Source organism: Ambystoma mexicanum, chromosome 10 (genome assembly GCF_040938575.1).
Source record: "Ambystoma mexicanum isolate Mex_15411 chromosome 10, UKY_AmexF1_1, whole genome shotgun sequence".
In the NCBI taxonomy this organism is placed as follows: Eukaryota; Metazoa; Chordata; class Amphibia; order Caudata; family Ambystomatidae; genus Ambystoma; species Ambystoma mexicanum.
In genome coordinates this window covers 1,463,734,418-1,463,759,154 of record NC_090932.1, presented here as the reverse complement: position 1 = coordinate 1,463,759,154, position 24,737 = coordinate 1,463,734,418, and the positions used below count along the sequence as shown (strand labels likewise).

Genomic DNA, 24,737 nt, shown 5'->3' with positions numbered 1-24,737 from the left:
TGACTACACAATTATATACTGCAAGTGATTAAATTACATTTACCTGGTGTGCTCTACATATAAGATCCAAATCATGTTTATGGAGAAACTTTGCAACGACTTCAGCCCCAAAAGTGAAGGAAACTCCTCGGTCATTTTCTCCCCATCCCAAAACATCCTTGTCTGGATCAGACCACAAAAGATCACACAGGAGACCCTGATCAGGCACATCTGTAGGCCGCATAATTCGTCTGATCTGCTCCATAGATTGAAGATCTGGTGAAAGACCTATAAAACAAAGACTACATTTAGAGAAGCGTTTCACGTTTGATTTATTTATAGAGCGCCTTACACCAAGGCGCTGTACAAAGGAACAACAAAATACAAGATAACAGTGGGAGCAGAAATTACATCATGAATCATTCAATAAAAGTGGAAAGAGCAATTAACTGAAGGTGGGGTGGGACTAGATGTGAGGGTGGACAGGGGGTTGGGGATGGAAAGGGTGAGGGGAAAATGGAAGGGAGAGCAGGGGAGTGGAGTCAGGGAGCGGAAGTGGAGGGGGCAGAGGGAGTTTAAGGAGGAGGGATTTGAGGAAGTGTGAAATGAGAAGGTTGTAGTAGAGCGGATTGTGAGAGGGAGCGAGTTCCGGTGCAAGGAGCTGGAAGGATCGGAAACGGGAAGAGGTGCAGGGGGATGGAGGTACAGTGAGAAGGAAATGGTCAGCAGAACGAAGGGAACGGGAGGGGGAGCAGAAGGAGAGAAGGGCGGAGAGATGGAGAAAGACCATGGAGGCATTTGAAGACAAGGCAGAGAAAGTAGAATTTTAGTTGTGAGTGGAAAGGTAACCAGCCAAGGTAAGAGAAGAGCTGGAGTCACGGGAGGTAAGGAGACAGAGGGTACGAACAGCAGAGTGGTATATGGATTTAAGAGGGGCAAGCTGAGATGCGGGAAGACCAAAGAGTAGAGAAGAGCAGTAGAAGAGGCAGGAAGAGATGAGAGCGGAAACTAGGAGTTTGGTGGCGTGGAATGGGAGGGATGGATTTTGCAAATATTGTAGAGGTGGTATCGGCAGGCGCGAGAAGTGAAATGTGGAGAGGTGATAGGAGTTAGAACACCCAAGTTACGAGCTTGGAGGGAGGAAAGTGAATGAACGGGGAGGAGAGGGAGGAGGAAGAGTTAGAGGGGAAGAAAAGGACTTCGGTTTTATCTGTGTTGAGAGAAAGCGGGAGGACATCCAGTTCTTGATAGCAGTGAGGCAGGAGGAGAGCTTAAGGTGAAGGTCAGATGAGAGAGGAGAAAGTAGAGTATCGTCAGCATAGAAATGATGGGAGATGTCAAACTAGGAGATAACAGGGGCAATGAGGGAGGTGTAAAGAGAGAAGAGGAAAGGACCAAGTACAGAGCCTTGAACACCATAAATAAGAGGTAAGGAAGGATAAGTCTGACTGTTCCCGTTCCTTCAGTCTCATGGAGGAGAGGTAAGAGGATAGCCATTTTAGAACAGGGCCATTAAACCCGAAGGAGGAAAGAGTGGAGGAGGAGTAGATGATCGACAGTGTCAAAAGCTGCAGAAAGATCAAGGAGAATAAAGATAGAAGATTGCCTGGCATGTCGAGTTGAGGATAGAGATGAGCAGTTTCAGTGGAATGTTTGGGGCGGAAACCAGATTGGATGGGAGGAAGGAGAGAGGAAGTAGTGACAAAGAATGAGAGTTGAGTAGGCAAGGCGCTCGGAGCTTGGAAAGGGAAGGTAGAAGAGAGATAGGTGTGTAGTTAGCAGTGAAGTGGATCAGCAGAGGGTTTCTTTAGAATAGGAATAATCGTTGCATGTTTGAAAGCAGAAGGAAAGATTGATGAGGCAGGAGTTGAAGAAAGTGGTGAGGTAAGGGATAAGAAGAGGGTAGATCTTGGGGATAAGAACGGAGGGGAGAGGGGGCAGATGTGGGGTGGGCTTTGGATAGAAGGGAGGAGACATCAGAAGGGGAAACAGGAGAGAAGATGGACATAACGGAAGAGGGAGGAGAGTGGGGAGGAGGAGAGGGGGAGTCGGAGAGGGAATTTTTTGCCGGAGGGTGAGGATTGGAGAAGAAGTTGGCAAAGTCTGAAGGAGAAAGTGTGGAATTGGAGGAAGGGTCAGGAGTAGGAGGAGAAGAGAAGAAGAGTTTGAAAAATCCTACGAGGGTGGGAGGCTTGAGAAGGTTAGAGTAGTAGGAAGATTTGGTCGCTGCAAGACAAGAGATGTAAAGTGCGTGGTAAGAGAAGACATTTGATTAGAGAGCAAGGGAGTTTTGAGCCAGAGTCTCTCTAAACTCCTGAGAAGACGCCGCATAGAGCGAAGATGGGAAGTGAGCCAGGGTTGTGAAGGCTTCTGGGTAGGACAGAAGAGAGAAAGGGGGTAAAGTTGATCAAGGGCAGTGGAGATAGAGGAAAGGGAAGATCGGGCATCATCTGCAGAGAGTAAAGCAAAGTCTTGGAGAGGTGGAAGAGAAGAGCAAGTATCGGAAAAGAGGGCAGCATCGAAGGTCACGACGTGAAAAGATTGGTGAGGAGGGATTATTAGTGGAGTGTGAGAGAGGAAAGAGGGAGAAGGAGTGTAAGGCATGGTAAGAGATATAAACAGGAAGAGAAGTGACAGGGGAAGAGGGATAGGAGGAATTGAAGATGAGGTCAAGAGTGGAGCCAGAGGAGTGCATAGGGGATCAAAGAAGGGGGAGAGGAGGTAGGAGTCAAGGATGGAGTGGAGGGGAGAAGATTGAGGGGGAGAAGGAAGATGAATATTAAAGTCGCCAAGTACAGATAGAGGAGAGGGGGGGAGGGAGAGATGAGTGAGAGGAGGTGATCAAGGTCTTCATAGAAGGAAGAGAAGGCTAGGGGGACGATAGATGACCACAAAGGAAATAGGGAGGGAGAGGAGAAGGACATGAATTCAAAGGAAGGGAAAGAAGGGAGAGTTGGAGAGGAAGAGGAGATTTATTTGGGGTGGAAAAGGAGACTAATGCCTCCACCACGGCCAGAGGGTCGGGGGGTGTGGATGAAGAAAGAGGTGGTTAAGGAGGTGGGGACGGAGGTGTTATGAGGGGGAATCCAGGTTTCAGTTAGGCAGAGGAAATGGAGGTTAAGGCGGAGGAATAAGTCGAGAGTAGCTGCGGTTTTATTACAGATGGATCTGGCGTTCCAGAGAGCAGTGTTCATGAGGGCAGCGTGGTTGGCAGTAGAGGGGTAAATAAGGTTAGGGTGGCGAGGGAAGGAGGTTAAGTGGAGGAGTGGCGGTGAGGATGGTGAAGAGGACTAGGCATTGGGAAGAAAGGAGAGTAGGAGGGAAATAAGGTGGAAGGGGGAGAGTGAGGTGGAAAGGAGTAGTGGAAGATCGCATACCAAAGGACAGAGAAGGACAAGTAGAGAAAGGCTGTAATTGGAGTTAGAAATGTAGGGGGTAGAGACCAATGTGATAGTTACAGAAAGGGGGGCAGTGTAGGTCGAAGTGTGGAATGGAGAGAGGAAAGTGACTAGAGTGGGCACAGGATGGCGCCAAAGGTGGACACAGGTCCAGTGATGAGATGGCCGGTAGGAGCAGGCACTAGGAACCAATGGAGACAGAGGGAGCAGGCTCTCGAGTCTGTAGTTGGCGAAGTCCAGGTGCCTGAGGTAGGAAAGTGAGGTGACAAATTTGGATAGCTTCAAGGTGGTCACGGGATCAGTGATGGGAGATGATCGGCAGGAGCCAGTAGAGTTTGAGGGAGTAGGCACTTGAAGCTGAAGTTGGAGACCTGGTGCCTGGGAGTGAGCAAGCTAGTTCAGGATGGCAGGGTCGCTGTAGGAAGCACCAGGGTAGAATGAGGTGCTCCAGGGAGCCACAACCCCACTTGGACTGTGTACCTCAGATAATGCAGTCCGAGGCAGGAAGAGGCGAAAGTGAAGCCAAGTCCAGACCACCTCTGGAGCTGAGTAAACAGAGGATCGTAGGAATAGGGCTGAAGCGTAGAAAGAGGCAGGGTGGGTCCGCTCTCGAGCAAAGAGGAGTGGAGAAGGGGGCAAAGTGAGGAAGGTAGGGCTCTGGGTCGCCGCGATCACGCCAGGACTCAGGGAGCTGGTGCAGAGGCCGAGTGTCCAGGTGCTGGGGTAAGCGCGCAGGTTCAACCCGTCCCAGTTGGGACACAGGAGGGCAAAGACCAAATGGAGGCTCCAGGGACTGGTGTAGGGGAGTGAAGATGTCGGCGCCTCGCACCTCCGCAGGAGCAGAACTGGAGCAGAGAGTGAGGGAGGGCGGGTCCGCTCTTGTGCAATGGGGAGTAGAGGAGGCGGGTGCAGTGAGGATGGTTGGGCTCCGGTCCACCGCGATCCCACCTGGTCTCAGAGCCGGTGGAGTAACGAAAAGTCTGTTTTGTTCCCTTCAGGGACACAGGAGGGCAAAGATCAAACAGAGGCTCAAGGGTTGCAGTAGGGGAGTGACGATGTCAGCACCCTGCACCGTAGCAGGCAACTCTGCTGGAGCAGAGAATGAGGGAGGGCGGGTCCACAGTTGTGCAAGGGGGAGTAGAGGAGGCAGGTGAAGCGAGGAAGGTTGGGCTCTGGTCCAGGCGATCCTGCCTTCTCAGAGCCGGTGGAAATGGGGAGCCCTCAGGTGCTGGAGTGGGAGCACGCATGTCCATATCGTTCCCTTCAGAAGGCAGGAAGGTGAAGGCCAAATGGGCTTCAAAGGCTGCTGCAGGGGATCAAAGATGTTGGCACTCGGCACAGCAGCTGGCACCCAAGGACGCAGAAACCCGAACTCCAGAGGGAGCACCGACAGCAGGTTGGGGTCCGAGATGAGGAAGGCCGGACCTGCACCCGAACAAGGAGGAATGAAACGGGTTAATGTTCAAGATGGCGGCGCCCCGCACTTCCGCGATCCCACCAGAGCTATGAGAGCTGAAGGCAAGTGGAGTGCTCTGGAGCGGCTACGGGGGTACGCTGATTTGCCTCATCACCGCTGGGACACAAGGGTGAAAGACCCCAGGAGCCACAGCAGAGAGGTCTAGATGCTGGTTCCACGGACGGCTGCAAACTCACCAGTGCACTGGGTGTAGAAGAGGGGCTCTGGAGGCAATCCGAGCTGACCAGTCCTCCGTCAGGACCCAGGATGGGAAGAAGCCGGGGGGGGGGGGGGGGGGGGGGCGCTTCACGGGAGGTGCAGTAGGCGTCATGTGAATCCCAGCAGGAGGGGAGGTCTGCTGAACTGGACGTCCGTGAGGCGGGAAGGATCTCGTAAGGTGGAGCAAGAGGAGGCTGCCCCAAGGTTTGCCCTGAAAACGACACTGCGGCCCCGATTCTTGCTGGAAATGCCGTAAGAGGAGCCCCAATAGTTGAGAACCAGGAACGTAGAAGGTGAGGCAGAATTGCTGTTAAAACCTTTATCTCGGAAGGATTCAGCCTGAAATAAGGAAACGCTGGCTCAGGCTGCCATGCTCTGCGCCCCCTGCTGGCAGTTCCGGTAGACTAACTGCAGAGAACCCATTCCAATAGTGTAATATTTCAAATTGCCACACTGCACCATCACCAATTGTGAATCCATGCCATCACTCCCCCTGGACTCCCTCATCGCAAAGAGGGGGGGGCGCACTGCAATGAACTAGAACGCTCCAAAACATGGTTTCAGCACACCAGGGGTCAAGAAAAGTTTAAGTTGGACAATAGCGACTACTGTAGTTCATCCAGAGTCACTTTTCTCCATACTTCGAGTTGCCTAAAAAAGTAAGACTCCAAAGGCAAAATGTTTTTAATCAGGTCATAAGTATGAATATTTGGAATGGAATACATCAAAGTAACGGGTAGATCAGAATACTGTATTGAAAAAGAAATTGTACAAAAAGAATTCAAAGCTAGGTCATAGGCAAAAATGAGATCCCGAAAATATCTTCAAACATGCATTAATGACTGTTGAATAATTCACATAGGAAGATATTGTGCCTTTGCTTACATGTCATATTTGTTGATCCGGCAAGGTTGTTGCTGTGGTGACACCACTAAACAATGACTTCTCAGGTGAATACGCCAGATATGGGAGTAGTTTACCTGTAACTCCATTTCTCTAGCGCTGGCATCTTTCATGGATTCACATGCTTTGAATATTCCCCGCCAGGCTGGGAACCCCAGTCCTTTTTAAAAGTGTTTTCACTTGGAAAACTGCGACACTTTAGTGTCCCATCGACATCCTTTTGGGTGCTTAGCTGCCACCCAATAGGATGTAGGGTATAAATAGACCTGCCCCTGCGGCTTCCCTTCAGATTTTGACCTTCAAAGTAGAGGAACCAGCTAGATTTGCATGCAGGGGAGGCCGGCGGGCGCATGTGAATCCATGAAAGATACCAACGCTGGAGACATGGAGTTAAAGGTAAGAAACTACCCCTTCTCCAGCAATGGATCTTTCATGGATTCACATGCTTTGAATAGATTACATAGCAGTAGCCATCATGCATGGAGGCGTGTAATGCAAACCAATACATCAGGAAAGCAAACACACAAGACCAGCAAAGAAGACATTAGCAGTGGTAACATTGAAACAGATACCCCAAGGCTGTGGGGCTTACCTTATTCAAACAGGTGTTGCACGACTGCACGTCCCATCTGCACCATGCTGCTGTTCAAGGCAATAATGCAGAGTAAAGGTATGCAGCACCGACCAGGAGGCCGCCTGGCTAATGTCTACCAGCAGAATCCGAGCATAATGCCGGTGAAGAAGCGGTGGATTGCAAGTGTGCTTTCCGGCGCCTCTCCAATGGCTTTCCTGCCTTAGAGTGACAGAAGGAAATGGACAATGAGACCTAGCGAGATAGTCCTTGTTTGGAGATTGTGGCTTATGGACCCTGCGTCAAGGGAAGGGCAAACAGTTTTGAAAGTCTGAACTCCTGAGTACGACAGATAAAATGTCAATACTCCTTTCACATCCAGCGTATGCAGAGCCTTTTCTGCTGACGAGGAAGCAGAAGCGAAGAATGATGGTAGCACGATGGAAGAAAGTTTATGAAAAGTGGTTGCCACTTTTGGAATAAAGTGTGGGTTAGTGGCCAACACCACCTTGTCCTTGAAGAAACGCAAGTACGGAGGATCAATCACTAGGGCTTGCAATTAAGATATTCTTGCCGAAGTAATGGCCACTAAAAACACCACTATCCACGAGAACTGCAGGTGTGTCGACAACAGTTTCAAACAGGGCTTTCATCAGCCCTGACAGCACCAGATTGAGGGTCCAACCAGGAGGGAATTTCTTGGCTGAGGAAAAGTCCAAAACAACCCTTTTAGAAAATGTTTGACCAGACGATCACTGAACAGAGGGGGAAGCATGCCTCTTCCGAGTGAATATAGAAATGGCCACCAGGTGTACTTTTCTGGAGGAGAATGCCAAACCTTTCTTTGCCAAGTAGGGTAGACTTTGCTCCGGTGAAATGTTTAAAGGGTCCATCCCAGGCTGGCCCACCACACACAAAACCTTCTCCATTTGCATGCATAGGAGAGAGACATTTGTGGACGGAGCTCTAGCTGCCTCTAAAATTCGGTGACAGTCACTAGAAATGTTCAGTAGGCCAAACTCAGAAATCAGGAGTCAAGCCGTCAGGCTGAGAGCCTGGGTCGCCGTGCCAGACTACGCCCTTGTCCTGAAACAAAAAGTTCTGGCGTCACTTGCAACCAAACCGGTTCTGCTACGGATAGATTGAGTAGGTCTGAGAACCACGGCTGCCTGGCCCAGTTCGGGGCTACCAGAAACACGGGCATGGGTATTTCTGAATCCACTGGAGGGTCCGCTGAATGAGTGGAAATGGACAGAATGTGTACGCGAACCTGCCTGTCCATGGGAACGAGAATGCATCCCCAGAGACCCTGGCTGAGGCCACCTGCTGGCAAACTCCTTGCACTTTGTTCTCGAGTGGCGAAAAGATCCAATGAAGGACGACCCCATTTTTGGAAAATGCTCAACACCTGCGGTTCCTTCAGCTGCCATTCGCGGAATTGGTTTCTCTGCTGAGTGAGTCCGCCTGCACATTCATCACCCCCGGCAGAAGAAACCACTAAATTGATGTTTTGTCCCAGGGCCCAATGCCAAAGTTCCCGAGCCCCTCTCTCGAGAGCACCGTGGAATGAGTGCCCCCCTGCTTCCCGAGGTAAAACATTGTGGTGGTATTATCCGTCAACACCCTCACCACAGAGGCACGTATGCGCGGGAGAAACAATTGAGCCCAATGAACCGCTCTCAGTTCCAGCACATTGATGTGAAGACTATTCGACCGGAGACCAGACCTAGAAGCTCCCCAGATGTGCTCCCCCACCCTGTCTGTGGCGCATCCGTCACAATTGCAGCTTGAAACTCCGGCTTCAGCAACGCCACTCCCCAATCCAGATTGTCCGAGAGCTGCCACCATCGAAGAGCATCTCCTGTAGACCACCTTGTCGAGCCACAATCCACAACTGAGCCCACAAAAAAAAAAAAAAACTACTGCACTGGCCTCATGGAGACCAACTGAATGCACAACACCATGGCTCCCAACAGCTGCATGTACTCTCTCGTTCCAACTTTCCACTCTGCTGCTTTCTGCTTGAGTTTTTGAATTCTCGCTGGAAAGCTTCAGCAGGCATAGCAGAGTTTGAAATTCTGCGCCCAGAATTACCAAGCTCCTGGAGGGAGATGAATATGACTTTTCGAAGTTGGCGGCGAAGCCTAGGTCGTAACAGACGCATGTTAACTGAGACTTGCCTGCATCGCCACCAGCGACGAGCCGCGCATCAGCCAGTCGTCCAGGTAAGGGTAGACGTGATGACTATCTCGTCAGAGCCACGCCGCCACCGGCGCTAAATATTTCGTAAATGTTTAGGGGGTACCATTTCAGACCAAACGGGAGCACTCGCAACTGGTAATCTTGATCCACTACAAATCGCAGGAATTTTCAGTGTCGACGCATGGGTATGTGGAAATATGCGTCTTGTAAATCCGACGCCAGAAATTCCCCGGCTGTAACGACCAAATGACTTCTTGGAGCCTCTTGAACTTCAGGCATTGCAGAGTCTTGTTCAGCGCCCGAAGGTCCAGAATGGGTTGCCACTTGTCGTTGGGTTTCTTCACCACAAAATAATGGGCGTACACCCACTGACCAGTTCGGCCACTGGAACCAATTCTATAGCCCCTTTCTGTAGCACAAGTACAACCTCCTGCTGTAAAATGTGAAGATTAGGTTGCACAGAATACACAGGAGGAATGGAACCAGTGAGCCCTTGAATTCCAGAGACTGGTCCAACCATACCGTGTCCAATACCCAACGATCTGATGTAATTTTGTCCCATTCGTCAACATGTAGAGCTACTCTGCCCCCCAGCACATTTCCTCGAAGACAGTCATGGTTGTGATTTGGTTTACCTATGGTGGAAGAAAGGCTGTCCTCTCCTTCTGGATGCCTGAAATGCTCAGCTTCTTAGTGTAGACTGTACTGCCGTCTATATCCTTGTGAGGAGTATCCAGACCGACTAACTCAGGTCTCTGGAGGCAGCGATCTGGGTGTTTTCCTGAAGCTCCCCGGAAAGGGTGAAATGACCGCCTGCTTACAAAGCTCGCAATGAGCTCACCGTATCGGAGTCCTCTTTCATGCCCTTAAGGGCCTCATCTATTTTTCCCCCCAAACAATCCCCCCCCCCCCCTCTCTCACAGGGCATGTCCAGTACCTTGTAATGAACCTCCGGCCTAAGTCTGTGCACTTCAGCCAGGCCTGAAGTAGTACCACCTCATTAATCTGTTTGAAACCAGATTCTGCTAAATGTACAGCAATGTTAATGCTGTGATTTGGCGCTTCCTCACCTTCACGCACCAGCAACATGGCAGCCTTTTGGTGTTCCTCTGGTAGATGTTCCAAAAGAGGGGGCCAACCGATGCCACATCTCACGGTCGTAGAGTGCCATAATCGCCAACGAGTTGGCGGCTTTAACTGTCATTGCCCCCATTGTTCTTTTTCCGAAGGCAGCTTGTCTTCTAGCATCGCTGTCAGGAGGTGCAGTGCATTTGATTGGTGTTCTGGCTTTCCGGCTAGCTAGCGCTGACACCACCGATTCAGGGGTGGGTTGTGAAATCACACTTTGGTGTAGAGTCCAGGGCCTTAAATTTTTTCTCTAATCTTCCTTTGACTGTAGGCTCTGAAAATGGGTTGCACATGGTGCGTAGGCCTTCTTGCCAGACATGGTCCAGGATTGGAACGGAAAAAACTGCCTTCCTTCTCTTTCCCATGTTGTCAAATAGGAATCATTTTTGTTCTTACTCTGAGGTCAGACCAAACTCACAGGCTTTTGCCATTTGGCATGAAATGCCCCAATGTCATTCGGGGAGGACTGTTGGGTCTCTCGATGGCGACGAGGAGATAGAGTCCCTGGCCAGAATCAGAGTCCAGCAGCTCACCCACCTCCGGATGGGAACGAGTAGGTTCTGTGCTCATTGGCTGGGAAGCTGGAAACTCGGCCGTAGACGCTGAACACGGAGGGACACCTGCCGCGTCGACTGTATGTCTTACCGGGGGTGTACCCACGGGAGGCAATCTTGAATCCAGTTGACTTAGAGACTGCAGTGTAGATAAGACCTGGAAGAACAGCACCGACTGCGGGTTCAGCAGAGGAGACCCAGATGGAACATTCTCTACTCTCGCCGTAGGGCCAACACACTAAGCCGAGGCTTATTGGGTTCACCACAGGCTCTCGTTCCTCCTCCATCGAGGACACTGAAAGGGCAGACTCCTGCTGTAGCAAGGTGTCTGGTAGAAGGGTGTCATACGCCGAAGGATGCCACGCTCCACCTGCTGGCAGGGCACGTTGTCAGTCGATGACGAAAACCTCGGGCCCTCGTCGACCGCAGTCACTGGAGCCGACACCATCGTGGAGGCAGTGAAACTGTTGACGATGGGACTCCAGTCGACGGCGCCGACAGCTGTGGCGCAGATTGTTCAGGCGATCCTGCCCTTCGACTCCCTGGATAGATGCTTCAAAGACTACTAGAGGATGACCTACGATGGTCTCCTGAAGGAGCATTTTGAAGTCCTTTTTTGAAGTGGTCAGGCCTTCGGGACTGGTCAGACTGACCATGTTCAGACAAAGGAGTCCCTTTCATCAGGTGTTTTCCCGAAGAGGGGCGGCCGCTCTGGTCTGCAGACCCAGACTTCTTAGCCGGCGGTTCAGCCGACACCGACCGGCGAGGAACTGTAGGAGCAGGTCAGACGCTAGGCTGCGCATCGATCCCACCTACGATATCAACTGCCAATTGCAGTCCTTCAGTGTTTTGAGAGAAATCCGTACAGATGTCGCAGGAATCGGCGGAGTGATGAGGGTAGAGGTAATAAAGGCAGTCCTTGTGCCCATCCCTTTTATATACCTTTTTCATCCCGCAAGTAGTGCAGGGCTGAAACAAAGCTTTTACCCAAAGACATTGGGAAAAAAATTACCACAACACACCAAATGTGTAGAATCAAAACGAGCACGAGGTGATCGACACTTGGAGATGGTTGAAATCTGAGGGGAAGCCGTGGGGGTAGGTCCATTTATACCCTACGTCCTATTGGGTGGTAGCTAAGCACCCAAAAGAATGTCAATAGGACACTAAAGAGTCGAAGTTTTCCAAGTGAAAACGCCATTTAAAAAAGGACGGAGGTTCCCAGCCTGACGGGGAATATTCAAAGCACGTGAATCCATGAAAGATTGAACATTTAATATTGTAACAAATCGTGCTCAAGTAATTCTGATCTGAACTTAAGTATTGTATTCTACAGTCCTAGTGAAGAAATTCTTTAAACTGACTGACATGACTGGTGTATGGGCATTTGTCACATACGTGGATAATTGTGCTCTTTTTGTTCACCGATTGCTTTACGCACTGCCCTAGTTACCAGTAAAGTTACTAGTAACGTCACTACGCAATAACGTTACATGTTGCCATATTGCATTAAAACAGCAGCCATATTGGTGCCATTAGTTAAGCAGTGTTTTCTGCCTAAAAAAATAAGTCACTACGGTGAGTAACCTACTCCTATTCCATAGTTCCCTTTCCTCCATACTGTATCACTAAGGACAGGAACGGAACCCTTTTCACCAGAAATAGTCTTTAAATTTCGTTGCGTGTTGGGGCATGTGCTCCCTTAACTCCGCCCACTGGCACCAAACCAAAGTCCCCATTGACATTTCGGCTGTATTAGTTGCCCAATCACACTGGTTTTAAGGGGTAGGATTGTTAGGGAGAATTCTCAGTTTAGGCTGAATTTCCTAACCTAGTGAGTCCCCCAGCAGCTATGCTGGATTTTTGGGATTTATTTTTTTTCTCCTGCCAAGAGTGAGACTTTTACCCTCACTCTTGGACATGATTTGAGTGTGTTCCTTTGACTCTAGATGTGTTTAATGGGCTATGGGGCCTTTTACTCCATAGGGCTTCATGTGTTTTTGTGATATGGGTTACACAGCACCCTCAGTGCAGTAACCCAGGGGTGTCATTCGACCCCCAAACAGACTCCATACCCTGGGACTGACTACTGTCTCCCAGGGTATGTAAAGTCACCATTGACTTTACTAGTCTTGAATTCTGACCAGAACCAGTACAAACCATTATATTGTGGACGTACTGGCCGGGGCAATTCGATTGCCCCCGGGGTCTGTTAGTCGAGGGGGCACATCTCCGCCCCCCCTGATCGAGTTTTGGCTGGTGGCAGTGGATACTACTTTTTATATTCAACCGCAAATATTTCTCTATGGGATTTTCCCATTGTTCGAGGCTACTATGCCGGTTTATTTAATCATCATTAATTCTCCGGTTGGTTTTTGCCAAAACTCTGTTCTAAAATGGCGTTTGTGTTCTCTTCTGTGACTCCGAGCCGAGCCCTTTGTTCCACTTTTTGGCTGGCTTCTCCACACAAAGTGGTGCCACTCTGTCTCGGGTACTTAGGAGGGGGATTTAGGCACCCTGGACTGAGTTGCCTAGGCAACTCAAGTCGCACTGCGTCCTGATTGGCCCAAGTGGTGAGCCGGCCGGCTCACCACTTAGCATGTTTGAGTGACAGCTAGGCTGAGTGAATGGGGGTTTTCTGCATAAAAACAGGGCTTTGGGGACTGGAACTTCAGAAGTCGCCACAGGACCCAAGAATTCGACGAGGGAGAAGCTGGTGGAGCCCTGCTGAACCGTCTCACCACTTTTCCCAACGACAGAGGAGATCTCCCCGCCGGAGAGTCTTCTTCCTTTGACTGGTGGGGATAACCAGTTTCACCGTCTTTTCGCCTTCCCGACGCATCTCGTGGCCGCCTTGCCTGTGCCAAGCACCCCGGCAACCGGAATACCACGTTTTACCACGAGCGCGAAATAAAGGGTAATACCTTTAACCGGAAAACTCCGTGGCTGGTTTCTTCCCTGGCAGTGCAACGACCTTCATATTTCCTCCAAGTCGAGATCTCTTCCTCTGGAAGATGCCAAGACTTGCACCCGCTGCCAGGAACAACTGCCACCGCTGAGGATCCTTCCCACTTAAGGTACCGTGTTCCACCTGGCTTCCCTTGCCACCGACTGTACGGGGTAGCTTTAGCCCCTGGCTTTCCAACCTGGGTTAGCCTGGGACACCCTGGCTAAACTTCTGAGCCTCTCAACTCTTTTCAAACTCTCTGCAAGACTTCTAAAGCCTAGTGTAACTGATCTTGGGCGCATTTGTGCTCTGCTCTCTCTAAGAGTGGGCCCAGCCTATGGACTTTGGCTCACCAGTGACTTTTGCTCTTCTGCCTTGCTGAAAGTGTTCCTAAATCTTAGAGTGGTGTATCTTCACATATTCTGCCTTTTTCATGAACTTCTTGGAGTGCCATCTATAGTTAAGCGCTCACCTCTGTCTGGAAATAAGTGGTGTTAACTAAGACTTGTCTGATAAGGAATAAGGGTTGTATATATCATAATAGTAACTGTTTAGAGTGTTTTACAAATAAGAGTGCTGGAGTGTTTCAAACTGTGTTTAAATAAATTATATACTTTAATAAAGCTCTGGTCAGTGGTTGCTTGTGCTATTGTATCTGAGTGCCTATTGTGTATACTTTGCATACTGCCTAACTTTCTTGAGGGAAGTCGGACTGCTCAGCCACAGCTACCATGTAAATCTGGGTGGTACAGACTGCTACCAAGTGGGTTTACTGCTAACACCTGTAGTCCTAAATCTTTTGCAGTGTTCCCAAAGGGAACTGCACAGGTTTCTGCCTAACAAGGATGGTGGGACGTATGGAGGAAAGGGGACTATGGACTAGGTGTAGGTCACTATGGTGAGTAACTTCTAATTACTCCTATGTCCCCTTTCCTTCACACTGTACGGGCGATAAAAACAGATTTGAAGCACTGTGGTGGAGCAACGTGAACCAACTTAAGATATGTTTTTGAGGACCACCTTGCTGAAAAACGCATCTGATCTGGCACTGGCATCTAAGCAATAGTCCTTACAAAAGGCCAATGGTGAGGCCCATGTGGCCACCTTGCCAAGAAGGTACGCGTCTCTGGAATGCCACCACAGTAGCCTTGGCCCTGACCACATGAGCGTGAAACTTCCTTGGAGCCTGAAACCATCCACCTTGCTATAGATGCCTTGGAAGTTGGACTCCCTGGTTTTGAACCTCCGAAGTTAAGGCACCTGATTTGCAGAACCCTTTAGTTCTGTCTAAAGAAAACGTGGCCTCCTGATGTAGAGACTGCAGCACCCATTCAGGTTCATCCTGTGAGGTTGGGAAGAACGTAAGGACTATTCCCTCATTGAGGGGGGAAACAAAGACTACCTTTGGGAGAAAGGAAGGGTGTTGTCACGATCGAAAATGGAATCAAGGGAAAATTGTATATGGTTCAGAAGCCGCGAGTGCCTGGATCTCACTAATCATTCCAATCCATATCTATGGCTGCCAGGTAGGTGCGCCATGTCCACCTACACGTCAGGGTGTGCTAGGACATCACATTGTCTATAGTGCACCCGGGGGGGGGGGGGGGGGGGGGGTCTATGCCCTTGACCCTGTGACAGAACCTGGTCCTTTGCTTTTGTACTGGCTTTTAGTAGATGTGCTTCTTGCTCCCTGAAAGAGGTCAAGATGGTCTTGTGACAAATGGAGGTGTTGGAGGGTTACTTGCTCAAGAACCAGGCTGCTAGAGCTAACTTCTCCAGGGAGGGTTAATTACTGATGCCCTCTACCCCAAACCCACCTTTAGGGGCTAGACGTGGATCCAGACCCAGTAGGAGGGGAACTGGTGGCTAAATTGACAGTTTAATAGGTCCGAGAATCATGGTCCGACAGGCCACTGTGGCGATTATCAGAATGAGATCGTCACCCTGTCTCCGACCTTGCTTATAACCCATATAACCTTGTGCATCAGGGCTGGTATGCCCACCGGCCAGCCCACCAAATCTGCAACGCATCCCCAGTGAAGTAGTGCTGCAAACCAGCCAGGAAGCCAAATGTTGAGCGAGGTGGCAAAAAGTCTACCAGTGGATGGCTCAATTTGTGAACGATCTCTACCAGGACCCTCTCGTTCAGTTGCCACTCAGTCCATCCCCAACTCAGTCCATCCCCAAACTAGTGTTTGCTTCTAGGTTGGAGACCGGTAGGCAGAATTGCATGCAGTACCCCCTGGGATCACTACACACAATTAGGACTACGGGGTTAGCCAAACCAACCTTTGGTATAAGTCTTTAACACAATTTTGTAGCGAGGGGAGCAGCCAGGCTTATCAAAAGTGAATGTGAGCAGTACAAGAGGTTACACAGAGGTTTTACAATCACAGTGGTTCAAGTAGACACTTCTACTCAAGGTTTCTTGGTAAAAAAAAACATTAATTTATCACAATCATTTAGAAAACATTCCACTAGGATAACATACCAATACACCTAATACAAAACTAAGATTTGAGACAGTTTAAGCTCCCCTGAAATAGGAGCCAAATAGCAGTTACTTAGAAGTGAGCAAAAAGGGACAAGGAAAGCACAATAGATCACATACTAAACAGTGCAAAATAATCTCAGTTCAACAGAAAAGTTAAATTGAAGTCAATAGGCCAGGCAAAAGTCAATGGGCTAGTGTCCTGGATAGGAAAGAGTTCTGTATCAAATGGTAGAGTATTTGCAAAAGTTCTCAGAAGTAGTTTAGGTGAAAAGCAAGGTTGGTCACAAGCTGACTAGGCCTGCAAGTTGGTAAAGTTTCATGAACTTAAAGCGCGAGAGCGGCGTTCTCTCAATCGGGTTGACAATACCTTAATATGAATAAATGCAGCTGAAGACATTGGTTCCTGGCAGGTCCGGCAGATCTCACGGTTCCTGAGCCTCAGTCGTGGGAACAAGCGGGAGGATGCCGGGGGACTCCTGCACTGCACAGGAACTTCAAAAAAGCAAACAAGATGGAGTCACTTCAGTTCCAGTAGCTGTAGATTGAAGCACAAGCTGGTTTCCCTCTTTATGGTTACTCCTAACCAGCCTTGAGAATGGTATCCAGGTGGCTTAGGAGTTGATTGATCACACCAACTCAAAGGAAGAGTCCTTGAAGGGGCTTCTCCGTTGAGATGAACTTGGCAATTCGGACCTGCAACAGGGCTTGACACAAGTTACTCTTACCTGATAAAGTTCTTTCGATGGGATGGTCGAACGACATTCCATATCTATGACATCACCACAGCTGTGCTGCTTCGGAAAATCGTCTGCGTCAATACGCCGCCCTCTAGGACCTCTTCCGACAGCCGACATCACTGGATGTTATAAGTAGGACGCACGACGCCCATAGCCTCAGTTGTAGTTTTTTTCCCCAGAACGTGTGGCACCACTCTGTCAGTGACACAAAAAGCCTTGCAGAAACGTAAGCTGCAATCGCATAAGAAATTTGTAGCGGGGAAGGCAGGGAGCGAGCGATATGGAATTTGTCGTCAGCCCATCCCATCGAAAGAACGTTACCAGGTAAGAGTAACTTGTTCTTCGAGGGGATTGGGTCCTCCGACGTATTCCATATCTATGACAGACTCCCAAAGCAGTACCAATGCAAGGAGGTGGGAAAAGAATTTAGAAACAGAAATTTAGAATGCCCAATCAAATCGCGGAGTAAAGGACCGCCTTGTCAAAGGCCAGATCCTGCCCACGGATGGAATCGAGGGCGTAGTGATGTACAAAAGTATGTACCGAAGCCCAGGTGGCTGCATCACAGATGTTCCGAATAGGAACACCCCTCTGTAGGGAAGTAGAGGCAGCCACACCCCTGGTAGAATGGGCCCGCAAGCCAACCGGTGGGTCCTTATCTGCCAAGTAGTTACTCTCAGAAATAGCCAGAATAATTCAGCAAGACCGTCTGTTTCGTCACAGCCTGTCCCAAACGCTTTCCAGCGTAACCAATAAAGAGCTGACCGTCCAGTCTGACCCGGGACATGCGTGAAATATAAAAGCTTAACGCTCTCCTAGGATCAAGCCTATGGAGCCTCTCCTCTTCCTTACCTGAGGAGGATAAAAACGCCAGCAGAACAACCTTCTGGCCTAAATGAAATTCCGACACCACCTTTGGAGAGAAGGACGAACTCTAAGAACAACCCTGTCCTTATGAAACAGTGAAGGGTGGCTTAACTGAGAGTGCCTGCAACTAACTCACTCTGCGAGCGGAAGTGACCGCAACCAAAAATAGTTTGAGTTAACAGTCTCAAAGGGCATGAATGCAAAGGCTCAAACGGAGCCCCCATCAGAAACTTGATAACAAGGTTCAAATCCCAATCGGGCACCTGGAAAGGTGATGAGGGAACACATTAGTGAGCCCTTTCAGAAACTTACAAATTAAAGGAATTTTAAAATAGGAACACACTTCAGACGAGCGCTTAAATATGGACAATGCCACCAGGTAACCTTTAACGGTACCCACTGCAAGCCCCTGCGGGCCAAAGAAAGCAAAAAAAGAACCATGGGAATGTCACATGCAAAAGGATCCACATTCTTAACCCTGCACCAGTCGCAGAACTTACGCAAACGATACAGGGACTTTGTTGCTGGCCGTCTGGCTGAGAGCAACACCTCCATGACATCTTCAGGGAGGTCCCAATCCTTATACCTCAACCTTTGAAGGTTGAGGTATCGGACCTCTGGATGGAGAACCTGACCGCCCCCCCACCCCCCGTCCCGTGAGAGCAGATTCTCTCGGTAGGGAAGACGTGGAGGTCAGATGGACAAGTCGAGAAGGTCCGGGTACCATGTCCTCCGGGCCCACGCCGGAGCAATGAGGATCATCCGGGAACCAAACTTCCGTAACCTCTGCAGTCCTTTCAGGATGACAGGGACTGGAGGAAACACGTAGAGCAGTGGGAATGACCACTCCACCACGAACGCGTCGCCCAAGGCTCCTTTTGGAGGAAATTCCCGCAAGCAGAACCTCTCGCACTTCTGGTTGACACTGGAGGCGAAGAGATCCACTTGAGGGGTCTCCAGGAGAATCTCCTAAGACAACTCCCACTCGTGAGAGATCGCGCTCTGCCTGCTCAGAGCATCCGTCTCGTTTGTCTCCGGCCAGATGACCTGCCGAGATCGAGACTTCCTGCTGGATTGCCCAGAACCAGAGCTGCATCGCCTCCCTGCACAGAGGAAGTGACCCCTGCCTCCCCACCCCCCTTTTGTTGAGGTAGTGCATGGCCACCGTGTTGTCCGTGAAGATCAGGACATTCCTCCCTCGCACAGTCGGCAGAAAAGCCTTCAGGGCTAGCCTGATGGCCCTCAGCTCCAACAGATTGATATGGAGTCTGGACTCCGGAGACCAACAACCGCTGACTGTCAACTTGTTGGCATGAGCTCCCCATCCCGTGAGGGATGAGTCCGTCACAATAGTCACCTCCGGCCAGGGTAGACAAAATGGAGCCCCCTTCATCAGATTGTCTTAGACGGCCCACCACAGAAGGTCCTGGGTGACAGGACGGCACCTGAACAGGGTCCGACAACCTGCCGAAGGACTGAGACCACTGGAGCTTGAGTGCCCATTGCAAAGATCTCAATCGCAACCTGGCCTCTTGCACCAGAAGAATGCAGGATGCCATGAGGCCGAGCAATCTCAAGAACTCGAACGCTGGGAGATTGGCAAGCTGAGACTTGTGCACCATCTGCTGAATGTGATGAGCCCTCACCTGGGGAGGAAAACACTGGCGCAGGGACGTGTCGAGCACTGCTCTGATGTACTGGAGCCTCTGAGTTGGCATCAAATGGGACTTCAAGTTGAGTGAGAAGCCCAGCTTGTGGAGGGAGTGGCAAGTGACTGACAGATGATCCAGGACTTGCGACACCGACTCCGGGGTTCGAGACCCACTGGACTTCCGATGACGATGCAGAGAGTCGCCCCTCGAAAGCCCTGCAGACCTCGACTTCCGTGGCTTGGACACCTTACCTACTGAGAACTTCTTGCGCTCCCGCAAGGCTTCGGACGTGAGCGACTGGCAGTCGACAGTCATCCGTGTCATGGGCCTCCCCGAGGCACCAGAGGCAGGCGTCGTGCGAGTCCGTCACCGACATCTTGGACCCACAGTCCCCGCACTTCTTAAAGCTCGGACGTGGGGTGGAAGACAGGTAGACATCTTCACGAAGAATATACTTCACAATACGAACAAGTTTGATGAACCGACAAAGAACAGAAACTCCAAAGAGTCGAAGCGCGCAGAGATCTCCAAAGCGAACACTTTCGCGGAAAAAACGGAACTGAGGCTACGGGCGTCTTGCGTCCTACTTATAACATCCAGTGACGTCAGCAGAGGTCAGAGGGCGGCGTATTGACGTCATCGACGCAGGAGCCGAAGATTTTTTCGAAGCAGCACAGCTGTGGTGATTATATGTCAGATGTGGAATATGTCGGAGGACCCAATCCCCTCGAACCAATGGTCCAGGAGTTGCAGCAGCAGTCCTCTTCCAGCACTTCGGTTCTTTCGTTCCAGTGGTCAACTCCGCTTTCCAGTCCAAGAGACTCCAACAGTTCTCTCCTTTTCTGTCCTTGCTGGACGGTCAGCCAATCACACCAGAGTGCCTTCGGGTCTCCTAGGAGACTAAGCAAAGTGAGTTTCTGGCAGCTCCCTCACTTCGTGGCCACCCTAGACACTCAGACGCCAGAGGAGGTCTGGAGTCCTGAAGCTTGCTAAAGAAACACAAACAAAGGGACCAAAACTAGTTTGGCGCAGAGAAACTCTAGAAGGATCTTTCAAAAAAAAAAAAAGACCAGACCTGTTTAAAACAAAGGGGCTTAAGGCGCCATCTTGAAAAACATGGCTCCTGTGATTTTTTAGCTACCGGTGTTTCCAGTCAGAAAAAAAATCATGGGCGTTTGCTGTAAAACCACTGCCACCAGCCTTTACAATAGGAAAGGTTAGCATTTGACTGCTACATGAGTATTTAGACACAGGGAATACCATGTAACCCCTCCAGCACTCATTGTAAAATGGTGTGCAGGGTCTAAGAATTTTCAATGACTAGTAAAGTCAATTTCACTTCACATTCTCTGGGAAAAAGTTCATCCCAGAGAAGGTATATAAACCTTTGGGAAGTCTAAAAGACATCCCTGTGTCACTGTACTGATGGTTGGTTTGTTTTGTTTATTTGATATGGCGCAAAACCAAAACCCTCAGGTAGCTGGGCGCAAGCAATACAAGGATACTTCGGAAGCTTAGTTGCAGTGGTGGAAGGTAGGTACATACACAGAATATAATACATACATACATAGAATGATAAGGTTGTAAACAAGTAGCAATTATACTGCCACAAGTTAACAGTGATCAAGGACCCAGTAGATATACCAAGATACAGGCAAGTGATACAAAGGAACAAATGCAGTTGATAAGAGTCAGGCCTGGCAGTCGTAGAGAAAGTAGTCGGGAGTGGGTAGAGCAGGGAGTCCATTAGGATGTAGCGTTTAGGCATCATTAGTCCATAGCCAGGTGAGGACTTTCCGTCTGAAACTAGAGTAGGGTTGGCCGGTTCTAAGATCTAAAGGAAGTCTATTCCAAGATTGAGTGGCTATAACCAGGAAACTGGAGCCGCCAGATGTAGTGTTTGTGTCTAGGAACCACTAGCGTGTAGGCATTAGATGATCTCATGGGTCATCTAAAAACCCCCCTCTTCACAGGCCAGATAGGTGGTAGGGGTACCAACTGTGTAGCGGGAGGCTGCTGGAGCCGCTGCATACCCTGCCCAGAAGGACACAGAGGGAACCTGCCCTGTGCAAATGAAGGATAGGCTGTAGGCCACATAGCTGGTTGAGGCCAGTCCCACCTTGACTCATTCTTCATCGAACTCCTGGAATGGCGGACAGGTGTTCCTGTCTGGCACAGCGGCCATTTTGTCAAGCTGCCTGCCACGTGCATGCGTTGCTCGGCTTGCTGGGCCCACCCTGCTCCTCGGGCCTAGACCCGGTAGGTGACACCCTCGACCTGGGTGTCGAAAGAGCTGCGTTTAGGAACCTCAGCTGTATTGCTGGTACTAGGGCATAGCCCCTCGGCCCTAATGCCGGTACAAGGGTGTAACCCCTCGGATGAAAATCCGATACAAGAACCTTCCGGCCACTGGAAGAATCCCTTGGACTCTGGGCTAGTAGCTGAAGCAGACTGCACCTGCTGGTACCAGGACCTGGTCAGAACACTCGTGCGGGCAAGTCCTTGGGAAGGGTCTCCTTGCTGGGTGCGTGGAGGCCCCTACCTTGGGCCCGGCACGATGTTTCACAACGTTCGAGGTCATGGAGGAGACCTCTGAAAGAGCTCCCTCCACCTGGCTAGTCTGTTCGAGTGATTTCGATGACAGGGCGTTGCACGATGTACATGTCTGTCAACTGTGGTCTGGGCCAAGGAAACATAGGCAGAGGGCGTTGAGATCTGAAGTTGGGGAAGAGCCCGTTGCAGGATGGACACATGCTGAATCCTGTGAAGTCGACATGCGCCGGTTAGGAGCGTGAGTGTGACACCTGAGGACTGAGTACCTGAATGATGAGACAAGTGATGAGGTATCCGCGTGTGGACATGGCCGAAGCCAAACCCAGGAACGCTAGTGAATTCGGCTTGTTCCCGTCTATGAGCCCAAACGACAGCACTCTATTGGAAAGGTTTCATTCCGCAAGCCAAAGGTATTTCTGATTGGGGTCAAACCATGACGACATGCATTACTCACTGCAATAGCATTTTGGATTGTATCTGCTTAGATTCACATATTGTGCATATGGTCCGACATCCAGTGGAAGCCCGGAGTATTGCATCTTGTCTTTCGGGGACGTCAGCATAGGCGTGTCTCTAACACTATCCCTATCGTGATGTGTAGTGTACCCAAAATCCCTCACATGCTGAGGTCCCTCCGATTGTATTTTTTTCTGCCATGGAGTCCAAGGCTATTGTGAGAGAGTACATGGAGAGAAAGTAGTAAGCCGTCCATGTTCCTTCCACCATGAGCGGGGAAGCAGGGAGGGTGCATGTGAATCTAAGCAGATACAATCATCAGAAATGCTATTATGGTGAGTAATGCATGTCTCCTGATGCTTGTTAATCGGATTAGAATCACATGCTGTGCATAGACTAGCAAGCAGTACCTGGAGGTGGATTGCGAGAAGGAACAGTAGAGAAAATATGACAATGCATTACTTACCGTAAAATCATTTCTGATGGTTGTATCTTAGATTCACATGCTGTGCATAGTCCGACATCCAGTGGTCACTGCGGAGTATTGCATTTTGTTTTTCGTAGTCGCAAAGGGGACGTCAACAAGGCGTGTCTATCCCTATAGTGACGTGCAGTGTACCCACAATTCCTCACGCGTCAAGGTCCCTCTATTTTTTCTGCCCTGAGGGAGCCTATTAGACGTGAGTGAGTACAGAAAAGAGATAAAGGATGTCTATGGTCCTTCCATCTGAGCGGGGAGGAAGGGAGGGCGCATGTGAATCTAAGCAGACAACCATCAGAAATGCTTTTACGGTAAGTAATGCGTTGTCTTCTGATGTTTGTTAATCTGCTTAGAATCACATGCTGTGCAGGTGGGTTGTGAGATGTAACAGTAGAAAAAAGATGTCTTAATACTGCCTGTCCCACCTGGGAGTCAGATCTTTAGTGGGCATCTAGACAGTAGTGTTTTGTAAAGGTGTGTACAGAACTCCAGGTTGCTGCTTTGCAAATGGACTCAATAAGGACTGTGAGAACTAGGACATTCGTACGACAACAAGAACAGAAGCTTGGGATTTAACCCGTGACTTGAAATACAAAACAGATTAAAACGAGAACAAGTAACATTGGCCTTGATTTGAGAAAGACGGAGAACCCGTCAACACGTGTTATCACAGAGGGCACTGTTGTAATAATAAAAACTTCTAAAAACTACATTGGGAAACTGAGAAAGGAGTTGTGATTTTTTTTCACTCTCAAAGATGTGGGCGCATGGGCTCAATGCTTAACTGCCAAGTCTTTGTCTTTCAACTTAACGGAGTAGAGGAACCTAGTACTCAGTTGTTACTATTCCATGCGACCATAATAATTCACACGAAAAGATATTCGAAGGCGCTGAGGTCCAACCAAAGGAATACCCACCCCAAAGGTTCCTCATTCTCTTGTCCACATTTAATTGTATCCTCGGCTATGGGGAGGACTCCATTTAGATTTTGCCCATGCTGTAAGGTCAAATTCACATGGAAAGATGAGTTCAAACTGTGTAACCGTTGCTTACCACTCGACCACGAGGACGGCTGTGCGACCTGTAAACTTCTTCGTGCAAAAACTTTAAAGGACCGCATCTTTGTCTTACAATTAAATGTGAACCCCCCCAAAGGAAAGGGGGTGAAAGAGAAAGGCGTTCTTAGAAGAGAAGGAAATGTCCCACGACCCCCACTCTCCCTACTGTTTTAGGCTGGCGAGGCCGGGCCACGTGTTAGGCAGCGCCGAAGGATCTCCTCCGTCTAAGTCACCGCCGAAGTTCTTACTCAGCGGTGAAACCGCTTCGCCGAAGGAGGGATCTAATGTAAAGTAGAACAACCAAAGGGTCGAGTAAATGTTTTGCAATTTCTCTCAAACGAGCTCTGCGTTAAGGCGACCAATATCTGGGTGGAAAAACAATGAGGGACCTCGACGCGTGAGGAATTGTGGGTACACTGCACGTCACTATAGGGATAGTGTTAGACACGCCTTGTCGACGTTCCCTTTTTGACTACGAAAAACAAAATGCAATACTCGCAGTGACCACTGGATGTCGGACTATGCACAGCATGTGATTCTAAGCAGATTAACAAATCAGAAGTCTTAATACTGCTTGTCCCACCTGAGAATCAGATCTAGATCTCCAGGTTGCCGCTTTGCAAATGGACTCAAGGGGAACATTTGCAACGAAAGCTATGAAGCTGCAGTGCCCAGCGTAGTGTGCTCCAGGCTTGAAGGGCAGTTCTGTTAGCAAGAGTGTAGCATAGTGTGATGCATTTGACAATCCACCTTGAGATAGCAGATTTAGAGACATGATCCCCTCCTCTACCAGCAGCCACTGAAACGAAAAACTAGTTTGTTTTCCTCAGTGGTTTCGTCATTTCCAGGTAAAACACGACTGCCTTGCGCACATCTGGTGTGTACAGGCTTCTTTCGGCCACGCTAGTGGGATTCTGGAAGAAAGTGCGTAGTTTAATCAATTGGTTCACATGGAACTTTGAAAAGTATTTAGGTGCAAAGCTGGGAAGAGTGCGCAGAACCACCTTATCCCTGTGGACTGAGAAAGGGCCTGTAATTTGCTAACTCGTCTAATAGAAGTGATAGCCACTAGGAAGGCCATC

The 24,737-nt window shown here is 49.6% G+C and overlaps 1 protein-coding gene across 1 annotated transcript in view; it reads right to left on the bottom strand.

Annotated features, from left to right (window-relative positions):
* PPP1CC (protein phosphatase 1 catalytic subunit gamma) overlaps positions 1 to 24,737 on the bottom strand; it is a 364,794-nt gene that overhangs the window by 94,877 nt on the left and 245,180 nt on the right. Inside the window, exon 5 of the mRNA XM_069619537.1 lies at positions 44 to 267. Within this exon, the coding sequence (XP_069475638.1) occupies positions 44 to 267 (224 nt within the window). The remainder of the gene's footprint in view (positions 1 to 43; positions 268 to 24,737) is intronic.